We start from the raw sequence: 24102 nt of genomic DNA, 5'->3' as shown, positions 1-24102 counted from the left end.
CCAAAGTCCCACACTAGTTAACAATTGAGTCTAGCTCCAGAACCCACTCTCTTTACCGCTTCCCAATATTGCTGATGGTGGTGGGTGTTGGAGCCTCAGGTTTCTTTAATATCTCCCACTGACTCTCTGAATGCCCTATCCTTGGGATCCCCTGGACTCATACTGCCCACACGCTAGACCTGACACTACTCGTGAGCTATTATCTAGAAGCTCATTCAAATGGCCAAATCTTCAGCAGTTTGATTAGATTTTCTCTTCAATCCCTGTCTTAGCACAAGAGGAACCCAACAATCAAGCTACATCTGAATAGCAGTTTGCATCTTTCACAAGATTGAAAGATAAGGAAATGCTGCCTTACAGATTTTCCTTTTGATTCACCCACACCTTTAAGAACCTCCTCTCAACACCTTCATCTCCTTCCTAGCTGGGGCTGAGCCTCACCTGCTACATCCTATTGTGGTCACTTCTGTCCTCGTATACCTGTCCCAATACTCTGAAGGATCTGTTGAGATTGGATACTCTCTGGGAAACCCAGCAATAAGAAAAGACCATAACCCTCAGGGTTGACACAGACAAAGCTCTTCCTGCTGTCATCTTCATTGAGCAGATACTATACCCAGCCTGCATGGCTGGCATGTACCCAAATTCTACAGGGTCATAAACTTTGAAGGATCCCAGGTCTTGGGTTCAACCTTGACTCCACTATGTACCTGCTCTGTGATCCCGGATGAGTTCCTCAGACTTTCCTACCTTTAGTTTATCATGTATAAAGTTCAGATCAATGCAATAGTTCCCAACTCATATGGTTATCATGATCAAAAACATTCACTAAATTAAATGCTAACATGGTGCTTCACAAAGCATATGCTCAACAAACATTATCATTATTATTATTATATTATCATTATTTTGGTCATTTAGATCTTTGAACATGAAAACAGTGTTCTCAATGATAGTTTGGTACCTGAGAAAACCACTCTTTCTCACACAAAAACCCTTTTTAATTCATAGCTTAAATGTGGTTACTTTTTTTCCAACTTAGAATTAACAAATAAAATGTGACTGTGAGATATTTAAAGATGTTTAAAGTGAACAATGTGACTATTTGATATACATTTACATTGCATAAGGATTTCCCCCCATTAAGTAATAAATCCATCAAAAATGTGGTCACTTTTAAATAAAACAGAAAAATACATATATTGAATAAAACAATCTCTCATTCTGAACATTAATGCTTGAAGGAAAATGGGTAATTTGAGGATGAAAAGAAACATGAGAAGATGAATTTGGCACTTTTATAGGGTCTTCCTACTCACAGTGTGGTCTGTAGACCAATAGTACCAGCAACACCTGGGAGCTTTTAAGAAAAGCAAACTTCTAGGCCTCACCCTAGATCTGCTGAGTCAGAATCTGCATTTTTAAATATCTCAAAGTAATGCCCACACACCTTAAAGTATGCATTCTGGGGCATCATCCTGAGCTTAAAGCTGGTGGCACACTTTTTTATGAAGTCAATTTTCACTGCCAAATGATGGAGTCTCTTTTCCTAGATCTGTGTCTCACTGGCATAACTTTCACGCTAACCAGCAACAATTAAGGATTTTTTTTTAAGTCAGAAATAAACAACAGTGGTGAGGAGAGGGGAAGAGACAGAAAAATACATCAAGACAGATTTTCCTGAGTTTACTGAAGCATAAGTCTCAGAAGCCACTATGCCTGGGCCCTGGCTGCAGAACAGGCTAGCTGTAGAGGTGAGATTTAGATCAGATTGGATTTAATCCAGATCCTGTGTCCTGCCTTCTAAATTTTACGGCGGTAATTTCCATGTGGTCAGGAAAAGATAATCCAAAAAGGAGGATTCCTTATAAGCCAGGTGATGCTTCCAGCCTAAGTCAGCTGGATTATTTGTACTGGATCTTAAAAGAAAAGACTAAGCCTTCAAATCCTTGAGTCAGCTTCACCTGCAGGTCCTACTAGTGAGGAAAATCAAGGGCAAATGTCCCCTGTCACAGAGTCTAATAGTAGAGGCAAATGATGTCCATGATGCTCTCAGTGCAGACCGACACTGGGCAGTGTTTCTCACATGAGATGAATGATACTGATGTCAACATATGGACTTGTGGACACTAATTTTATACCGTTTGTACACTTATGCACTTTGTATATACAGAGTCATTCAGTCATCCAAACAACCCTTATAATTATCTCAATATTAACTCATTATTTTTATTAGCACATTAGTAGTAGTAGTAACAGTAATATAAACCCATTATATAGATGGAGGACTAGAATTCAGAGAGGCTAAATAAACCGCCTAACAATAAGTCAGGATTGGTCAGTCTAGGGTCCAAGTCTAGACTCGTAGCTTTTCTTTTTTAAACACGATGCTGCTGTTTATTTATCTTCCAATATTATTCCAGGTTTACTGGCGTCTCCCCCTCTGTGCGTTTCACCACCAGACTTCTCTTCATTTTTTTCCTGTGCGTGAGAACCACATTGACCACTCATCCTCATCTGAAGCAGCTTCTTCGGTTTTCCACTATCTTAGGTCAAGGGTGATGCTCCGTCATATTCGTCTCAAAATCTGGGCTTTCCTCTCCTCCTCTCAGTTCCCTCTTCTTCCCCTTCAGGTAGTATTGCAGGGGATTGAGCCACAGGTCCTTACAGATGATCTCAGCAATCTTACTAGATCCTGCAAAGTTGTGGTCAGAGAACCAGTTGAAGAAGTTTAGGCTGCTGTTGTGGTGCCTGCGGCTGTAAGCCTCACGTTCAAAACCCTGGTACCACTGAATTGGAGTAGAATGAGATGCCCTATATCCAGCGATGTTAATGAGATACTCCTTAACAATCACTTCATTCTGGAAGTAGGGGTTGTTCCGGAAGAACAACATGATCTTGCAGCAATCAGTGGGATGTCTGAGTTCCTCCACCTTCAAATTGGTCATGTAGCTAAGCATGTCTTCATCTTGGTCACTCATCATGGCTGACATCTGGGGGTGGTTCATAAAAGCTTTGACCCAGAAGCCAAGGATGCCCTGGATGATGGTACTTCTGTGTTGGAGATGCGGCTTCCGTCTCTGACACATCCTGAGCTTCAGTCGAGAGTAGGCCCTGCTGGCTTGCTTATTCACAGGCTCCAGCTCCAACTGAAGGGCCTCCAGTGCCTCCAGCAGGGACCGAGTGGTCGTGCGTCCCTGCCCTGGCTCTGCTAGCACCTGCTCCTGCAGCTTCTCATCCCGCTCCTCCGCCTGCACCTCTTCCTCCTGCTCGTCCTGCTCCTCCTCGGCCACCACCTCCACCACCTCCATGATGTCCTCCACCACCAACGCTGCCGCCTCCCCGATCCCCGGAGCCACCTCTCCCTCCTCCGGGGCCGCGCTTCCTGGCACGAACTCCACCCTGAAGATAGTGGCCTCCTCCGCCGTCCCACCAGCTAGTGCCTGTATCGTATCCAGCCCCACCCCCACAGCACCGGAAGGCCCTAGAGCCCTTGCCCCCTAAGGACCCCCTCCCCCAACTAAGGCCACCCACAATTCCTGGGGAGCCCTGCCTGCCGCGGGTCCCCCCTCACTTGCTGTATGGCCTTGGCCCGGGGCAGCTGAAAAGGAGCAAGGAGCAGGTGGTGGAAGTGCAGCTCGTGGCCCGCAGAGCAAGCCCACCGACTGGAGCCACCCGACACTCCCTGTGAATTCTTCCGCTGGCCTCCGCAATTGAGTAGGCCGGTTACGCATGCGCTGGGGCTTGTGACGCACCCGTGCGTGAGGGCTTCGCGAGCAGGAGCCAGGAGCCACGCCCACTCGCCCCCACCGCAACCAATCAGGGAGAGTGAGACTCCTATCTTTTCTGCTTGTAAGGTTTCCCATACGTGGCGACATTGGGCAGTGCGATGGAAAGAGCACAGGATTTGGTGTCTAAGGCCTGAGCTCAAATTCTACTAATACCGTCTACCGTCTGGTGGACAGCAAAGGACAGAAGGAAGAGCTTAAGGGTCCGTTCAGCCCAGGTTCAATATTCGGTCCACTCAAAAGGCAACAGCTGTTCAAAAATGGGTAGGTTACACACGAATATGTGTATGTATATGTATGACTGAAGCATTATGCTGTACACCAGAAATTGGCACAACGTAGTAAACTGACTATTCTTTAATAAAAAAAAGAAAATACAAAAAAAAAGGAGGGGGGAGATAGGTTAGTAAACCTCCCCAAGTCAGATTCTTTACTGTTACTTATAACAAGCATCTGCTCTGCTGAACCCTACATGGTCATCATCACTGGGAGCAAGTAAAGTCAGCATAATAAATACAGGAGGGGCATAGGTGTTCTTGTAAACTAGAGAACTTGGATTTGATCTAGCGCAAAGACTTATTTTGTTGCTCAGAAAGTGAAAAGAAATTAAAAGTCAGACGTCCATAATAGCCCAAATTTCCTGCTCCTTTTAAGGAAGTCTATCAATGCTGGGACCACATTCCAATGGGACAAGCAAATTACGCTGTTCATCACTGCAGACTCCAACTTGGCATTGTCTCTCCACTCTCTATTTTCTTACACCTGCCTCATGCACCCACATATATCAGCTGTCTGGCCCAGGGAGCTATTTGAATTTGCAACCCAGGCCATAAATAAGAGACTGCTAGCCAATTCAGGGCTAGCTGGAGTGAGGTTCCTCTTTCCTACCCACTCTAGTAGCGAGACTCATAGAACCGAGGCCCTCAGTCCATAATGCACATGTCATATAATCAAAATGTAGCACATCATCATTTCATTTAGAAGGAGTGACTGCTGGAATTATATTTTCCATGTAAAACAGTAACACAATTCCCAGCCGATCAGCAAATAAATAAGAGAAAACAGTTTTGTAATTATTTTGACAGTGGTCGGATTCAAAAATTAGAAAGAAAAAAAACCCATCAAGTTCCATTTCATGAGAGAGAGCACTAGGCAGAACTGAGCAAACATTTCACCTGAGTCTAGTCCAACACATGCTACCCAGAAGATGACTCCTATAATGAAAATCTGTCGTTCGCAAATGACTCATCATGTGAAAACTGCTGAAGATGTTGGAGGTACGGGTGATGCATGTGAAAATGAAATTAATCAATATGAAGATGAAGATCAGCAGTCTATCACAGCCAAGCTGTTTGATAACAATGAAACTGGGGGAACAGACAGAGCTCAAGAAACTCGTGAAAGTGCAGGAAATGTCAGTGATCACCATGAATTAGTAACTGTTGCTAGAAATGGAGAAACAAGAGTAAGCGAAGAAATATTGTCAGGAAACAACCACATCCATTGCTACCTCCCTAGTCAAAGCCCCCAGTCTCTCTCTCCTGAATTATGACAATGAACTACAAACTTGCCTGTTCCCTACAGTATGTTATCCTCACAGCAGCCAGAATAATCCTGTTAGAACGCAATTCACGTTAAGGCCCACCTATAATCAGAATCTTCTGCTGGCATATGTGTCACTTGTTCATAAAAGTCAACATCCCCACATGACCTAAGAAACTTGAATGACTGGGTTGCCCATTACCCATCTTCCCTTCACTTACTCCAAGTACACAGTTTGTAAAACACAAATCGTGGTTCCTTCTCAGAGCAGTGACAGGTACTGTTCCCTCCTCTGGAGTTTGCTTCTTTCAGGCAACCTCACTTGCTCCAGTCTTCCCTTAAAGGTCACTTCTCAGTACAGCTCCCCCGCAGCCAACCTGTCTGAAATTATAACCCTCTTCCCACACACACTTCCTACTTTCTTCCCTCTTCCACTTTCTTCTTGGCATATCTCTCCCTCAGTTATTTCACGCAAGCATCTGGTTTGTTGCCTATCTCACTGATTAGACTGCAGACTCCAGGAGATCAGGAAGTCTTGCCTATTTTGTTCTCTGTTGTATCCCAAGTCCCAGAAGAGTGTCTGGAAGGTAGTAGGTGCTCGATAAATATTTTTTAGATACATGACTATAATTCAGAGATAAGTAGGAAGAGAATGATGACAACGACACGTTAAAAGGACTTGTTAAATTTGTCATTTGGAAATGTGCCCAGGTGTAACAGCCCCTCCCCTTCCAAGAGGACACATGAAGGTAGAGCAACAACAACCATCTTCTCTGAAGTGGACAGTAAAAACAGAGGTTGCAGAGCAAAGAACTGGGCCTGGAATGGTGGCGTCCTGACCACCCTCACCCCCTTCCCCTCTGCAGCAGTTGGGTGGTGAATCCTAGCCCCAAATCAGCAGTCTCTCTCTCTCCTCCCTCTTCACCAAGAATCAGAATGGATTGATTTGCAATTCCATTAAGCAGACATTTATTTACTGAACTGAGTTTGCAAGGACATTAAGGCTTCAATGTGGCAGGGAAAACTGTTAAGTTAGTTAGTCTTGGAAGGAGTTTTTCTTCCACTTATTTGTGAAGATCAATGATAAATATTAGGCATCAATCTGACTGTGTTGTATTTGCCCGCATCTTCTGTAAAAAACCATTAATGGTAATTTGGCAATTTTTGATGCTTATCTGCAAAACTATAACAAGAACAAGAGATAAGAACTAGACAATAATGCACTTGCAAAATGTCCATTCTCAAAATGTAGTATCTACATTTGGGCAAGTCCTCCCCCTCCATTTGAGAAACGGATCCTCTAACGAGGTAGATCTCTGCATCAAGATAGGTACATGAGCCAGGGAGGACGGGCCACGTGAGCTGACTCACCTCAGAGAGCCATACATCTAAATCGGTAAGTATCATTTTCATTATTCTTCCTTCTTTCTTCAACTTAGAGGAGATATTTTAAAGGTTCAGAAAGTCCTCCTGATAAATAATCAGGCTTGTGACTGAGCACACTGTTTGCTTCCGCAGTATCTCCATAGCACTCACCATCAGCGTTGTTGATATCTGGGGCTGGAGAATCCTTTGTTTGTGGGGGGCTATCCTGTGGACTAAAGGATGTTTATCAGCATCCCTGACCTCTCCCCACTCGATGCCAGTAGTATAACCCCTTCACAATCAAAAGTGTCTCTAGATATTGCCAAATGTTCCCCAGAGGTCAGAATCATTCTCAGTTGATAACTGCTGTAGGACTATCTTTCCATAAACTAAATTATCACTTCACCACCTACAGTTAAAAATAATAAATGGTTAAGTCCTATAAATGTATTCCCATAGTACATTTGATAGCCATCCTTCCCTCCCCTTATGTATTACTTTCACCATAATTCAGGCTCGTAGGATCTCTTTCCTAATCAGGAGGGAAACTGGATTGCAATAAATAGAAATCCAACTCAATTTGACCAAGTAAAGAAGTGTATGTCTTAAGTATGCAGAAAAATTTCTCAGACTAAAGAAAAGAGAGGGAAGACTTCTAGGACTTATAGGACATGCAAGCTGTCAATCTCTTTCTTCCCTCCTTCTCTCCTTCTTTCCCTTTCATTTCTCCCCTCACCATCATCTGTCCTCCACAGGACAGTAAGAGTGATTCCTTTAAAACACAAACATGGTCATGTTATTCCATGGCTTTCCATTATGCTTGGAATAAAATCTCAAGTTCCTATCATGATCACAGGACCCACCTAATCTGGTCTCTGATCTTATCTTGCCACTTTCTCCCTCTCTCCCGCTCCTCTAACCACAAAAGCCTTCTTGCCACTCCAAGTACACTTATACCTCATGGCTCTTGAATTTGTTCCTCTGCCTGTAGTGTTCTTTCTCCAGATGTCCATGTGGCTTACTCCATCAATGCATTCAAGTCCCTGCTCCAACCTTTCCAGAAAGGCCTTTCATGGCTATTGTATCTAGAATAGCAACTGCCCCCATTATTCTCTGTGTCCTCAGTTATCCTTTCTTCATAGCTCTTAACTCTATAACATAATTTCAATCATTGTTATTTGCTCATTGTCTCTCTCTCACTTCCATAAGCAAACTCCAGGAGGGAGGCCATTTCATTCTCACATCCTCAAAGCCTAGAATCAGAGGATATATTTCTCAGTCTGTATTTGTTCTCAATCAATATTTGTTAAATAAATGGATAGATAGCTCATTCTTCATTTTCTGAAGATGGACTCCTATGTTCAACTTAGAGGTAGTTCATCAAGAATATTCCAAAATATTGGCTTAAGACCCTGACTTTGTGAGAATCTCCAGTTTGGGATCCATACCAGTTGACTAATCCAGCGTCTGTATCACTCTAAATTTAGGGATAGAAAACCATCTGATCTGACCATTTCATTTGGATGCCCACTCCTTGTTTAACCAGCTGGAGTCAGAGAGCAAGGCTTCTACGGATAAATCTTCTAAGCCATAATAAAAAGGGCAGATTCTCTAAGAAATAGGATGTGGAATTAGCTTTGGTATTGGGTATTTTAACCACCCCACTGTCATTATTCTAAGAGCTTTATCACTAACTTTTCTCAAGGAGCCAAGGAACGAAGCTCCTTCACAGAGTCTGAAACTCAGAGTCATGTTGGCAAGGCAGAGTGGCTAAGGTAATACATAGGCCAAAGACCATGGCAAGTAGGTGCTAACCCCAAACCACCACCACCACCATAGGGTCATTTTTGGGAGGTTTAATCTTGAGACCAAAGAAAGATACCAGGATCAAAGCTGAAGGAGTCTCATTAAGGAGGAGAATGTAAATTATTCTCAAAGACCAAGAAAGCAAGCAGAAAGTGTGTCCAAACTTGTAATCAGACATGGCCTAGGCTGAAGTGTGGTTGGGTGTACACATGGGGATGGGTTGTGGGAGAGAAGGGAATATTGACAAACAGGCATGAAGACTTAAGCATATGGGTTGAGTATGAGGAAATAGGTAAGAAATGGAATTCTTACATATTGCTTGATAAGGGAGTCTTTCAGAAAAGTGTAGGCAGAACAAGGTCCCTTTGCAGCAGCTTGATGAGGACCTAACTCTGATCTCTAGAGAGGATGTCAGCACACTGCCTTGGTCTTACATGCCTTTTCTGGTGTGGCAAGGTGTGTGATGCCTCTTGAACAAAAGGCTGATCTTTGCAAGAGTCAGGGATGTAGCTGGGCACCAGGCCCAGAGGATTTCTCATGGTCCTAATAACCAGCTTCCATCATGAGTCAATTCATTATGTACACTATTTTCACATGAATGCTATTGAAATGACACGTACAACATGTCACTCCTTTGTTCAGAAGCCAGGAATGACTCATTGATGCCTACTGGAGGAAGTACAAATGTTTCAATCCTGCACTTACCATCTTCTATGATTTACTCTGAAGAGTTTATTGTACAAGAACCAAAGAGCACAAGACTAAGTGCAGAGTACAGCTGGCCTTCTATATCCAGATCTACTTCTGAATTTTGACCCACAGTTGATTGAACTGGCTGATATAGAACCGTGGATACAGAGGAATGACTGCACTTTGTTACAGCCGCCCTAGGAAACTAATACACCAGGGAAACAGTGCAATGGGAGTTTGTTTGTTTGTTTGTTTAATTTCACACAGCATCAGGGTGACCAGTTGTCTCAGATTGCCCAGGACTGAGAGATTTTTTTTTCTCGGGAACTTTCAGTGTTAAAGCTGGGAAAGTCTCAGGGAAATGGGAACAAAGTGGTCACCTTCTAGGGTAGCCTCCTCCTATTGCAGGCATAATTCCAGGGAGAAAGTAGACCAGTTTGCGTAAAGAACCAGGAAACTTCTCTTCCTGAGAGTCAAAGTTACAACTGTCAGGGTAGAACTTGGTGGCTTCGACCAAGGCACCATGGCAAGAAACGGCAAAGATGTCCAAGAGACAGATTTAACATGAAGGTTCTATAAATTAAAAGTGGTAAACTCATCTCCACAGAGGCTGAATTAGGAGAAAGATAAAAGCAAGTAGTACTTCCATCTTGGGGACATGGTAAGAAATAGAAATTGTCCATATCTGGCCCTCCTGGGGCAGATTCGCCACACTTTCCCCAGCACTGGGTATTTTTTTAAAATTTATATTTGTTTATAAGATAGGCAGAAAGATACCTTGTTTAAACATGAATTTCTTTCTTACTAGGGCTGAACACTTTCAAATGTTTTTGGCCCTGTGTATTTCCTCTTGTATGAATGGAGTATTTGGGTTTTTGCTCATTTTTCCCTATAGGTCTTAGTTTTATAAATTGGTTTGCCATATATATTGCACAAACATATCCATGTTTAAGATATGCCTTTTAATAGTATGCCTCATGTTACTTTTTAAAGTATAGAAATTTTATTTAAATTGTTGATGTTTCCTTTATGATATGAATCATTTTTTTCTTAAGTTTAGGCAGCCCTTGCCCACACAGAGAACAAATTTAAATTGTTTTTAATTTTTTAATAGAAAATGTTAATATTTTATCTCTGGAAATAGGGACCCATCAGGTTAAAATACTTATCTTTCCATTTTATTATAATAAAAAGTCATGTCATGTCTTTACTTATTCTATTAAGTAGCTCTCTCTCTTCCTTCCTGTGGATGGTACAACATAAACCAGGGCCTGGACTAGGTTGAAGGAAGTGAGGCATCCAGAGCACAAAATTTAAGGAGGCTTTACTCCCAGAGCATGGAAGGACAGGAGGATTAAATAGGTAATTAAGTAATTACCATGCTTGAAACATGAATGTGACACTAAAAACCTAACGTATGACAGAAGGGGAATGTTGTCGAAAATAAGGAAAGGAATAAGAGAATACACCACCTTTCAAAAACTATATCTCAAATAAAATTAAGGGGAATCTTCAGGAAGGTGGGGTTGTGAGGATGAATTGGAAAATGATTATTTCCTTGCTAATGAATGCAATAGCTACTAGAAAATCACATTAAGTATTGCTTGCTTATCATTTTGTTTTTTAGGATATATTTCACTTTACACCATATTTCACATTTTTGGTAAGTGATATCTTTGGTTAGAAGAGAGTGAAGGCACTGTGTCTCAAAATACCCAAAGTCAAGATTCATAATGGAATACAGTCCATGCTTTATCCCTTTCTTACTAACTGAAGAATAATGATGATGCAACAAAAACTCAGGCCTTCGGTGGACTGCAACTGCTCTCTGTCCATCTGCATCTGGTCTCCCAAATGCCAATATGGACTTGAGAGAGCTGGCTGTGGGTTTCCCTTCCACTCTCTTCTCTCCACCTACATAACCTCCTACTTCTGGGAGACTCCTTACATGGTTTCTGCCTTTGATGTTAGAGTTTAAGGTCTCCTATGATCATCCACCTTTTAAAGGAGGAGTGTTTATGTAACATCTTTAATTTTTATTATTATTTATGTAATTTATCTAATCAGTTAACATGTATAAGGCAATATTTATGGATTTGATGTTTTAGGTTCATGATCATGTTTTTTTCATCTTTTATTAAATTTCCCTGAAAATAATTCTCATGTTTCTTCTTAGACATACCCTCAACATCTATCAAGGACTAAAGAATTCCCATTGGTAATATTTTTCTTTACTATAAATTGCATTTCCCTGTAGTGTAACTTTGTCATAGAGGAGAGACCACATAACTTTCTGCATATTTTTCTAGAACGTAAACTTGGTGTATATTGAAGTCTTCTATCTTTACAGAGTACTCTGGGCCAGTACTGTGCTAAGTGCTGGGAATATAGGTTAATGAATGGACAGATGTGATATTGACTATTAGGAAGAGTTCCAAACTAAGAGTTTGAAATATGTTTTAGTGACTACCTTCCCTTTCCTGACCTAACAGTCCTGCCCACCAGCGCTGTGGCACTTAAGTTTAGGGACAGGCATGGTCCACAGGCTCTGATAAAACTTGGTGTGGAGCAAACAAGATCACCTCTATTGTTTCCTGGCAGAAAGGAGGGATGTTAAACGACTCCACAATTGTAAGCAACAATTTCCAAGAGAGATGCAAGACATTGCTGATACTGTCAACACCTTGTTGATTAACTTTCTTTGGAAGAGGATCTATAGCAACTAACCAATAACAGAGCCAAATCTTCTCTTCTGCTACTACTGACTCTTCAGTTGATTGAAGTTTAAAAAGAAAAATAAAAGAACTTATGTTTATGTAATTTTTAACAACTACCAGAACAAATCCAGAGTTAGTGTTTGACAATCCAAATCCCTTTGAAGGCTTCCCAGGGATTGCAAGTTGTTTATTGATCAAATCCTTGTGTTTGGCAAATGACTTTACGAAATTGGGGGAAGAAAGCCCAACAGTATGAATGGGATAGTCTTTTCTTCCAAGGCCAATAAAAAATAATTTATACAGAAGAATTAAATGTGAATCATCAAGTAAGACAGTAAGACATCTTCACAGGAGAAAAATCTAAATATTTGTCCAATTGAAAATAGTCGCACTTGTCTCCTGTCCATTAAAAAAAAAAGTAAAACAAGAGACACAGTACATTAATCCTAAAAAGAATGACCTGAAAATGAATATTTACGAATTTCCCCAAGAAAGGGAATGAAATATGAAGATTTTCACCTACTTTTTTCTTTAAACTGACAACATATGTTGAAGTTGCACTTTTATAGACACAAGTTGAACAACTGCACAATTCTTCATTGAATTTTGTTCATTAACTGTTACTTTCAGGCAGCAGCAATACCGAAATAATCAGCAATCTATATAGAACCAGCACCAACCTATGAGAACAGGCATTCCCTATGCAGGCGTTAACTCTTTAGCTCCTTGACTACTAGGGAGTCCTAGGACAGGGGTTAGGTGGCCAGGACAGGGTAGGGGCATTCAGAGAGGCTTAGGAAAGGACCTACATACAAGCTGGTATGGCAATGCCAATCATCCTTGCTGAATATCAACTCTTCTTTAAGTTCAAGTTCAAAACTCATTACAGAGGATGTCACAGAACCATCCCAGTTCTTTTGCTGTGATATTTTGTCTTAAGTGATTCTATATTACCATAATCCTAATTACACACTTTTGGTGTAAAGGTGAAGGGGAGGAAACAACTGAGGTGCAGTCCCTTTAAATGTCAATGAGGAAATGCAAAGTTCTTAGCAACCTAGAGAGAAAGTTTAATATCGTGTACTTGTCAGTACTACCTCTTCCCTTTTCAAGCTCTTAAATCTTTGGGTGGACTGCGTTTGGTTTGGATGGTGTATTAGTCAGGGTTCTTCAGAGAAACAGAACAAATGGGATATAAAGAGAGAGAAAGAAAGAGATTTATTTTAAGAAATTTGCTCACACAATTATGGGGGTTGGCAATTCCAAAATTTATAGGGAAGGCTGGCAGGAAGTTCAGGTAAGGGTTGATGTGCAGTCTGCAGACTAAATCTACAGGGTATGCCAGCAGGTGGAGAATCAAGGCAGGGTTTCTATGTTTCAGTCTTGAGACAGAATGGCTTCTTCCCTTAGAAACCCCAGACTCTCCTCTTAAGGTCTCTGATTGACTGAATGACCCACCCACATTAAGGAAGGTAATCTGCTTTATTTAAAGTCATCTAATTGTAAATTTTAAGCACATCCACAAATATAGATGCTAGGAATTCACACCAATATCTAGACTAGTATTTGACCAACCTAGCCAAGTTGACACATAAAATTAATCATCACGGATGGGTATTTTGGAAGCGTAACAGAAGGCAGGATGATGGAGATGCTACTATGTGGTAGAATCAAAAGCCCATGACTAATTCAGCATCTTTAAGCATGAACTCTACTCCAGGCCCAGTGCCAAGCACATCTCTCACTTATACCCCACAATAGCCCAATGAGATAAATATTGTTCTTATTCAATTTTGTTCATGACCAAACAATGGTTTAGAGATTAGGCTGCTTGCTACAGTAGTTTCCTACTATTACTGGAACAAATTAATACACATGGAGTGCCTTAAAACAACACAAACTCATTTATCATACAGCTCTGGGGGTCAAAAGTCCGGAATGGGCTAGAATCAAGGTGTTGGCAGGGTTGCATTCCTTTGGGAGGCTCTCGGGGAGAACCTGTTTCCTTATCTTTTCCAGCTTATAGAGACTTTCCTTAAAGAGTCTGTTTGCATCCTTGGCTTGTGGCCTCTTCCTCCATCTTCAGAGCCAACAGTATAGCAACTTCCAGTCTCTCTGACTCTGATCCCCTTCTTGTGATGATACTGGGCCCACCCAGATAATCCAGGATAATACTCCACCTCAAAAACCTTAACTTAATTATATCTGAAAAGTCTCTTTTGCCAAGTAAAGTAACACATTCACAGATTTCAGCAATTAGGATGCCGGCATCTTTGGGGGATCCATCATTCTGCCTGCCATACTTGCTCAATCTCACAGAGCTAGTGGTGGTGGAGGCTGGAATCAAATCCGGTTCTCTCTGACCCCAGAATCTACACTCTGGACTGTGGTGGCATTTCACCTCTCACAAATAGCACACAAACAGAATTTAAGTCATAGGGGTTATTATTTCATGAGCAGAGGGAGGGACCATCAAAAGCATCAGCCTTAAAGAACTATAAGCAGATTAACAGAGTTCAATAAATTATCCAAAGCCATATGGAAATGCTTTGTTATAAAGAATGCTTCAGCATCACGGGATTATACTTTCATGACCAACTGAAAAAGTGAGTTCTTTGGGCTTCCAACACTAAAACGAAGTTTCACCGATCACATAGATTATCTGTAAAGCCAAATTTGGAAGAGATTGAATTAAAGAGTGTTTTTGCCAGAAGAAAGAAGGGAGACAAATAAGGACATGTTAATGCCAAAGTTATGACTATTGTCCTCACATAAAACACCCCAAAATCTAAAGGATCAGTTTTCAAACCTGACCAGCTCTAAGAAGACACATAGATAAAATGCAGTTTGAAGGATTTGAAAATAAAGCTTGGAATTTCCAGGCTTGTAACAGAAAGAAGAGGGATTTATTTACTCGGGTGAGGAGGGGCTCACAGCAGAACTCTAAAAAATCACAAGTGAAACAGCCTAAGGAGAAAAATAGAAAACAACAAACAGCTCCATATGAACTCACTGTCCATTCTCATCTAATGGTCTTTTCACTAATTTCTCAGTGAATCAAGTTGTAAGACAACATTTAAACTAAATGACCATGGAAACAGCCTGTTCAAAGGGCATGAAACAGAGTTCCATGGGCAAGAATGCCTGGTTTACAACTTAGATGCACAAAAAATCCTTACTTTTCAATAACTTGATTCTTCCATTTTCTTTGCACTGAAAGATATTTAGCTATTGATTTACAGCTGCGACTAGCTCCAAAATACTGCTTCTTTTCTAATTTTGTAGGAAGGAAGATTAAGCAATAGAGAAAGAGGGAATTTTTATCTGCATTCTATGAACACTTCCTAAAAAATACTGATTGCTTAATAGCAGGCAGCAATGGTTCTCCACTGGGGACATTTACACCTTGGTGAGCATTTGGCAATGTCCGGAGACTCCTTTGATTCTCACCCCTCAGAAGGTGGGGACAGTGGAACAGGAAGTGGTACTGGCTTCTAGCAGGTAGAGGCCAGAGATGATGCTAAACATCCTACAGTGCCCAGGCTCCTGGTCAAAGAATTATCCAGTTCAGAATGTCAACGCTGACAAAGCTGAGAAACCCTGATGTATACAGTATGGCAGATAAAGATGGGGTTCTGAAACCAGACAGCCTGCATTCAAATTCTGGCTCTGCCCCAGTCTGGATGACAACTTTGAAATTTGTTTCCTCATCTCTAAAATAGATAATAAAAGCCCCCACCTTGTAGGGTTCCTGTGGGGATCAAATGAATTAATCTAGGTAAGTGCTTAGAGCACAGCCTGGCACAAATGATACCCATACTGTTAAGTATATCATAATATAATACTAAACTCACTGGCTCAAAAGTATTTGTTACTTGCCTGTGTCCCTCAATTCCCTCACTAAATTGTGGGCATTCTAAGGGCAGAACTTGATCTTAATCATCTGCGTCACCTTAACGCCAAGCACAGGGCCTAAATAGACTTTAAAAAATTGCAAGGCAGAAAACTCAAACCACTGGCAGCACACATAGCCATTATCGTTGGTGCCAACCCCTACCTGCTCAGCCCTTGATGCTTCAAGGCACACTAGCCCGACGTCCTTTGTGCCTGAGGGTTTTCTCTAATCTCCCAGTTCACCCTGTCTGCAATGAGGCAGTCCTGAAGTACCCGAGAATCAATGCCCCCTGGGGCAGCCTTCAACCAATGACTGATGGAAACTGGTGTATAAACACCCCAGCTCCCTCCCCCCTGGCATAGATAACTCGGAGGTGTGTATGTTTTACTCTGTCTCTGCTGGTTCCTTAGCAGGAGTAAGCTCCAGGTGTCCAAAGTGGTAACTCCCTGGGTAACACACTTCCCATCCTTGGCTTACTTTTCCACTCCCCTACCAGTGTTTCTTGGCTTCACCTCCAAAGGAACTACTAAACTCCAAACCTCATTTCAGAATTGGTTCCTGGGGGAACTCCAACTAACACTCACTGTAAGAGCAGGATAGATCAAGTTGCCAGGAAGGTGATGTCCCTGACTTAAATATTTTTACATACTAGTCGGGCTCAGGCTTTCCTCCGGCTCATTTTTCATCTCTCAGGGCATGTGTCCCCATCCACAAGACCGCAGGGACTAAAACAGGAAGTGGAAGAAAGATAATCCTTTCTCAGAGTGATGAAATAAATAATTCGCCTCCAGGTCTGAGACTGGTATTAAATGAAACTTGAGGTAATCTTCCCAGCAGAGCTTGGAGGCACCTGTGACTTCTAAATGGAGCTACTCTGTTTCTAGGGAAATACATACTTTTAAAATTAAGCTTGAGGCTAAAAGCTTCGAACAATAAATCTCCTCAAGGCACATCCTCTAGGGACAAATATACGGGGGAATTTTCAAAGAGGGTGCTTGGTTTATCACTTGGTGTCTCTTTTCCACTGAGGAAGGAAGTCCCTTTATTTCTACTGAGAAATTGAGTCCACCTGGACCTCTTTGAAGGTTTAAGAGTTCTTCGACTGACCCCTACCCCCACCTCTTAAAAACCTCAGATCATTTCCTTTTGAAAATAACCTTTTGGGAGTTGAAACAGATAGTGTATCAGTGATCACTGTTGTTTGTTATGCCCTTTCCTCACGACCTGAAGGGAAAAAAAGTCAAATAAATAACAACAAAAAACCATCCTGCTATGTAATTAAAATACAATCTCAATTCTGTTTTCCTACCCTTCAGAGAAAACTGCATAACAGTAATAAGAATTTGTTGAGCATTTTCTGCGTTCTAGGCATTTAAATTCATTACCTCACTGAGCAACTCCATGAGTAATACTATGCCCATTTTACAGGTGGAAAGTTTGAGAAATGAAGCTTAAAAAAAATTGAGCAAAATCACTTTGCATAGATAATAGAGCTAGGATTTTTAACATAGGAAGAGTCTGACATGAGAATTCTACATTCAGTGATTACCTTATGTGAAGCTAAGTACAATTTAACTGATAAACATCATATAAGTAAAGCTGATAATAATTCCACTTGATATCAGGCATGAAGACAGAGAACATATAAAAACTGACAGTCATCAGAGGGAAAATTCCAATGAACAGGGAAGATTGCCAGTGAAACTTTCCATCTAAGGTTCTGCATCTTGTTTCTCATAAGGATGTCAAACATGCATGTGCCTACAACAGAATCTTGGAAGACTCTCATCTGTAGGAAAAGGATATTAAAACCAGGACAAACTGAGCAGAAAAACGAAACTTTCACTAAAGAAAGGGCCCCATGGCTCACAGCAGTGAGACCAACATAGGGACTGTAAGACCTCATAGCTTCCACAGAAGGGAACGTGCTAACTCTCCTTACATTTCCCATCTGCCTCTCACTTTGAGCCTGGTGTCAGGCTGTCCTGGTTCGACTCTGAGCTCCAACTGTTGCTAGCTGTAGGGACTAGAGAAGTTTCCTCATCTTTTGTATGTTTCTTTAGTTTTCTCACTAAAATATGGCCAGAGATAATACCTTCCTCATGTTGTTGTGAAGATTGAATGAGAAGTTCATGCAAAAGGCATGATTTAGTGGCCAGCACATAGTAGGCATTCAGTAAACATTCAGGAGTACCCTTCTGCCCTCATTTGAATCCTGAGCATGCAAGGTAGGTGCACAGGCACCTCTGGCCTCAAGCTCTACCCAACTGTCCTGGTGCTTGATTTCCCTTGCAGTCCAGAGCAAAGGAGAAAAACCCTTGTTCTGGGAACTGGCATTGGCATTGAGTCCCAGGGAGGGACTGTTATTAATGATACAACTATTTACAGGACTCCAAGGTCATGGGAGTCCCCTATTTCATTCCTAGCCTCTCTGGGAGGGGATTTCACTATGATGGATCTAATTATGGGGCAATCCAGCTATGGGACAGGGGTTCTCATGATGCTTCAGGGAGCCTTGAGCAGAAAAAGGATGCTAATAACCAGAAGAAGGCATGTTCAGGTCAGCATTTGGTAAACTGATGGGTGACCTTTTCTTCAGAGGTCCCTAACAGTATCTTCCATTGACCAAAGACGCTTTACAGGAATTATCCCTAGTCCTCATCATAATTCAACAAAATACTGCCATTACGCCTGTTTCACAGATTCACTTGATCTCAAGGTTCAGCTAACCTACCACCATGCCCTAGCCAGGAAGAGGGGAATTTGGGATACAAACCAAAACAACCTGGTCCAGAATCCTACAATTTTTCTACTTCCTATTCTGTGTCTCTCTCGAGTGATTAGTATTTCTACAGATATACCTGCAAACAGTGTGTTGTAGACACGGATGCCCCACTCAGATCGTCCTTCAGGGAAAGCCTTTCTACCCAGCTATCTCTCCTTGAATTCAGAGGCTGCCAAAGTTATGAAATGCCAACTGCCCCAGATCACCCCCTCTGAGCAGCTGGTTTAGTGACAGAGTAAGTTGGGGGCACAAAGGCAAATGTCTGGCCATTTCTGGTCAATGAAGGACACTGTGATGAGCAATACCAGACCCTGAGCCCTTCCTATTGGGCCTACCTTTCAGCTCAACTTCTGGCTCTTTCCAGTCCTGCTTCCTCCCCTTCTTTTGATAGGCATTGATCCCAGGAAACATCTTGAACCTCCAATTCTGTTTCAGGGTCTGCTTCCAAAGAACCCAATCTGTACTGCAAAGTGAAGCCTTTTTAAGCCACAGATAGGTGGGCTCAAGTAGGGGAAAAGAAAAACTGGGTTTCAGAGTCAAAAGACTTCAGCTGGACTCCTCACTCATCCCCTTTCTATTTGTGTGTCAGGCAAGCCAGGTAACCTCACTGAACGTATATGAAAATAAAGGCAAATATTACATCACAGGCTCAATCGAGACAATGTAAATAAAAATCATAGCATATCTTATAATGGTCATCACCGTTACCCCAACAGGCTCCCCCCACTCGATTATGGATGAGTGGGGAAAGGTTATTTTGTGGCATGGGAAAGTGCTCCTTTCCTTCCCAGTGGCTCATTTACCATCTTTCTAAAGAAAAGCAAATATCACTCTTTCCCAAAAGTCTCCAAAATCAGCATCCCCAGCCAAGGCAGGAAAGTAAGGAACATTGTTATTCTCTTAGAGCGGATCTGTAGCATATAATTAAATCATTAAGAGGCAAATTAACTCCTCTAGCAATACTCTTCTAAGTATGTGTGGGCAAACCCATTAGAATTGTGGCAGTAAATCCTGAAATGTCTTTGCAGGCAGACTAACTACCGCATCAAAGGCAAGGGGTGGGGTGGGGAGTGCCCTCCACAGATGGTTTGACCTCCTATGAAGATACGTGGGAGGGGCAGGGTCGGGAGCACCTGGGATGCTATTGGCATGTTGTGACTTTTTCATAAACGCCTTGAAAATACAGCTGCCAAATTTCCCCTTCCTAGAGCCAACAATAAATCTATTTTCCCTGGAAAACCATTCAAAGGCTTTTGGTTTCCCATTCACTCTTTCTTCATCAACTCTCCTTAATTCTGCCGAATTCATTCAGTTTGAATTATTTGTTTTTGTTTTTGTTTTTGGAGAGATCCTAGTTGGGGGCATTGCACTGTAAATAGAAAGGGTGTCTTCTGGTAGTATACTTTGTAGCTATTTATTTAGCAGGGTTTTCAGAATAATAAATATGTAGTTGGCTTCAATTCTGTAGCCAAATATATATTTATGCTATTGACTCAAATTCAAGCTGACCAATCAGGTTGGCTGTCTCTGGCCTTCAGTTCATCCAGGCTTGAGCATTTTAGTCAATACGTTGATCATTTACATGATGACCCTGCTTAAACCATTTAATAAAATGTAAACAACATGAAAGTGTATTGAAAGTCAACATAACTCATTACTGCTGCTTATACACTCATCAAAATCCTGAGAGGGGTGCCTGGCCTGATTGGAGGTTTCCTCCAGAGTCATACAATAATTTTAGCTGTGAAAGGAAATTTTATGGCATGTAAGATTAGCCCACACTAATGCAAGGTCAAAAATAATAGAATCAATAGGCAAACTCAATACTGTTAACATTTTGAGAAAATTACTCCCAGAAAACAATGTCAACAGCAGATTGAAATGGGTCTCCAAAGTCGTCCCATTGATTTCCTTTCACTTCGGTGGCAACCTAACTCTTTCTTTTATGCAATATGGAATTTTTTAGTCTTTTTTTTCCCAGCTCTGTTTTAAACATGGAATATTTCTATTGTACTTTTTTTTTGACTGATGTCAAACATAACATGTGTCAGAAAACTTTATATGCTTGCTCCTATCAAAGAGAACAGAATATGGAGACTTACTCCATCATGTGAAGCCTTCAGTGGTTCTTTCATTTAGGGCTCAAGTGATAAATTCAGGAGTTATTTTAATTACAGCAAGGCATCCAAGTGCAAATGTAAAAAGTGCCATTATAAATTACCAACTAAATGAAAACCTTATATGGAAACACATGGCCTCAGAAATGGTTTCATAGCAGCTGTATGGTATGTGTTGTCATCATCCCTGATGCTGGAAGCAGAGGTTATGGTTTGACAGACATCTTTGTTTTTCAGTGTTGATTGAGAGATGAGTAAGTACTCAAGAATTAGCCCTGGAAGAGCAACCCCAACCCATCCCAGACTTTTCTGTTCCAATCTTCCCATTTCAGTGGGTGGCTCTATCTACTCCACCACTACTGACTTACTCAAGCTGAAACCTGGAGAATTATCATTAATTTCTCGCTTTCCCTCTTTCCTACAGCCAATCCTTCAGCAAGTTCTGGGAGTTTCATGTCCAGATTATACCCTGAAGACACCCACTTCACTCCATCTCTGACTGTTCATCACAATAGCCTCCTTCCCATTCTCTTAGCTTCCATTTTCTACCCAATAGGCCATAATGATCACTTCAAGACACAATTTTGATCACACTGTGCTCATCCTTAAAACTCCTTCATGGGTGCTCATTACCCTTAACGTGAAATCCAGACCTCCTTACTGTGGCCTACGTACATAGTCTGGACCCTGCTACCTCTCCATCCTCATCCTCAGTCTCTCCACCCCTAACCTTCTACACTCCAGCCCCATTGGCCTCCTTTTGTGACCTAAACCATACCAAGCTTAATAACATTTCAGGGCCTTTGCCTGGGCTATTTCTTTTTCCTGGCACACTTTTCTCCCAATGTCCCATTCCTGGTTTCTTCTCTTTAGTCAGGTCTCAGTTCTAGAAGAGGCTTCTCTGAACATGTTATCAAAGGATGCCTTTAACCTCATTCTCATACCTCCTAATTAGTTTCATCACCTTCATCATTTCTCTAAAAAAGTTAACATTTCAAACTATGACTCTGTGAGTAAAGGGGGGAGAGGGAATCATGGTACATAAATCATTTTCTCTAACATATAATATTTTTGTTCTCAAGTGTCATTAGGACTGATAGCATTTATCAATTGAAGACATCACTAATCTTTTTATGAAATTTTCTTTTGGAGTAATTTTCCAACCTTGCAGAGTTTCTCTCCAGTCTCAGGGTTCTTGCCTCCTTTCCCAGATGCATCAGGGTACCCTGGAAAGATTATGTCCTAATAGTTCTGGGAAGGTTTGTCTAGCCCCCGAGCTCCCCTTCCACATTGGTTTCTTCTGTTCATGGTCTTCAGGCATCACCACCCCGCCATCCTTACTACAATGACTGCCATATAGTGTGGCCTCCCTGCTCAATGAGCATTCTGGACTGATGTCTACCAAGATGGAGTTGAACCTACCCCCTCGTTTGGGTTCTGTGTTGGATCTCACGTTAATGACCATGGATATTACCACTTCCTCTCTACATGACTTGAAGTCCCAGTCACCTAAACTTTCTTTTCCTGAATCCAGTCTTCTTCTAGGCAAATGGAACAGACAACATTTCCACATTCTCCTTGGTAGAGAAGTTGACTGTTCCCCTGTTGTGCCTGGGTATGGGGCACCCTGTGAGGCTGCTCAGGCTGACTAGTGCCTAGAAGCAGGTCAGAGGCACCCTTGTGCCAAATACAGTACTACCCTGAAGGGTTTACATTCTCCCCAAACTTCAAACTAAAGAGTTACATTCTAGACCCAAAGTCATAGGTGACCCCAAATCTAAAACCAGGATACTCCTGTCAGAATTTCTGCCCTCCTCAATCCTGGCCACATTTCTGGGCTCCTCCTCCTGGCTCCTAAGGGCTTTCCCCATCCAACGTGGTCAGAAATTTCTCTGAATTCATAACCTCACCTTTCCCACTCAAAGCTTTACTTTGTGGTCTGCCCACCAAGCCTTGGCTCCTGAGAATGTAAAAGCCCAGTTTGGGAAATTCCCAGAATAACAGTGCTTTCCTGTAAAAGCCTAGCTTCTAAGACTATTTTCTTACTAAATATCTATTTTGAAATTCAAAGCTAAGAATTGTAATTAAGATAATTACTCAATAAGTGTTGCTTGAGGATTTTTAACTTTTTTTTTAACTTTGAAGCCATCTCAAAAGTGCAGAAAATTTACAAGTATGGAAGAAAAGAAACATTTTTCCTTGAACTGTAAGAGTAAGTTGCTTAACTGATGCCCTCAAACACTTTAGTGTGTATTTCCTACAGACAAAAACATTGTCTTACATAACCACAATCAACCGATCAACCATCAAAATCAGGAAACTAACATGATATATTCCTACCACCCTAATCCTCAGATCCCATTCATGTTTCTCCAACTGTCCTAGGAATGGCTTTTGTAGTAAAAGGATCAAGTTCAGATTCTCCTGTTGCATTTAGTTCTTATGTCTTTTTCCTCTTAGTCTGGAATAATCCCTTAGTCTTTCCTTGATTCTCCTGACACTCTGGAAAATTATAAGCCAGTTTTTGTAGATTTCCCCTGGCACTCCTGCTGCTGCCCACCCTTCCTGTGTGTACGCTACTCTGGCATCATTTGAAGCTGTGGGTAAGAAGACAGACAGTAACACAGACCTCTGGGGTCATAGTCTATCTCCATCACTCTTGACTGTGTGGATGTGGGCAATTTATGTAAGCATCCTGTGCCTCAGTTTCCTTCCCAGTAGAATGAAAGTATTCACCATGCTTATTTCCTGGGGCTAGTTTAAGGATAGTCTTCTTCCTGAATACTCAGAGCCTGAGTTGTCTGGGAATGGACAGGCCCTGGCTGCAGCTCTGAAAAATGACTGACAGGTACAAGGAGTATCAATACCCCAGCTCCCCTGCTCCTGATTGGGGCAGTCTGAGGTGGTGTTTATACTCTAAGTCTCTCCTGTGGGCTAAGTCTAAGTCAGCTTCCCCAGGATATCTTGAGTTTGCATGCTTGCTCTGCCTCCTTTCCTTCCTTACTTCATTTCCTTACTCCTGTTCTGGTCTTTCCTGGGAGGGCACTCCTTAACAAATTACTTTCACACAAATTCTCATCTTGGAGTTTTCTGCCAAGGAACACAATTTAAGACAGTTTCCATCTTTTAAGAGAGCAGTTTGCCTGCTGTGTTAAGGACAGAGAGCACGTAGATCAGCTCAGAAGCTGTTGAAGTTTTCCGAATGGGAACCACATGGGCAGAGAAGGGGATATACACAGAATATATTTGGAGGTATAGTCTACAGGACTGGCTTCTAAATAGGATACATGAGAGACGAATCAAGGACAAATTCTTCGATGTATACAAATTACTTAACCTGAGGAGAACAACACTTTAGCTATGAGGAGCTGATATTCTTAGAATCTCAGTTAATAAT

The 24102-nt window shown here is 41.7% G+C and overlaps 2 protein-coding genes and 1 long non-coding RNA gene across 20 annotated transcripts in view; 1 reads left to right on the top strand and 2 right to left on the bottom strand.

Annotated features, from left to right (window-relative positions):
* The window catches only part of TSHZ2 (teashirt zinc finger homeobox 2), a 911650-nt gene that overhangs the window by 665787 nt on the left and 221761 nt on the right, over positions 1–24102 (bottom strand). The gene's annotated exons all lie outside the window — the stretch shown is intronic.
* Positions 2199–3734, bottom strand: LOC102540971 (testis-specific Y-encoded protein 3-like). The gene is made up of 2 exons (XM_072943533.1): positions 3579–3734; positions 2199–3443 (listed from the first exon to the last, which is right to left on the bottom strand). The coding sequence occupies exons 1-2, from the start codon at positions 3732–3734 to the stop codon at positions 2553–2555; spliced, it is 1047 nt and encodes a 348-aa protein (XP_072799634.1). The 3' UTR covers positions 2199–2552.
* The window catches only part of LOC140687464 (uncharacterized), a 30079-nt gene continuing 9812 nt past the window's right edge, over positions 3836–24102 (top strand). The window contains exon 1 of the long non-coding RNA XR_012061830.1: positions 3836–4052. This is a non-coding gene — a long non-coding RNA (uncharacterized lncRNA). The remainder of the gene's footprint in view (positions 4053–24102) is intronic.

This window comes from Vicugna pacos, chromosome 19 (assembly GCF_048564905.1).
Source record: "Vicugna pacos chromosome 19, VicPac4, whole genome shotgun sequence".
Lineage (NCBI taxonomy): Eukaryota > Metazoa > Chordata > Mammalia > Artiodactyla > Camelidae > Vicugna > Vicugna pacos.
Note: the sequence above shows the minus strand (reverse complement) of the source record. Positions and strands in the feature narration are given on the sequence as shown.

Coding starts and splice junctions, on each gene's coding strand:
- LOC102540971 (XM_072943533.1), bottom strand. CDS start 3,734: ATGCGTAACCGGCCTACTCAATTGCGGAGGCCAGCGGAAGAATTCACA. Junction 3,444..3,578: donor CCCCGGGCCAAGGCCATACA/GCAAGTGAGGGG, acceptor GATACGATACAG/GCACTAGCTGGTGGGACGGC.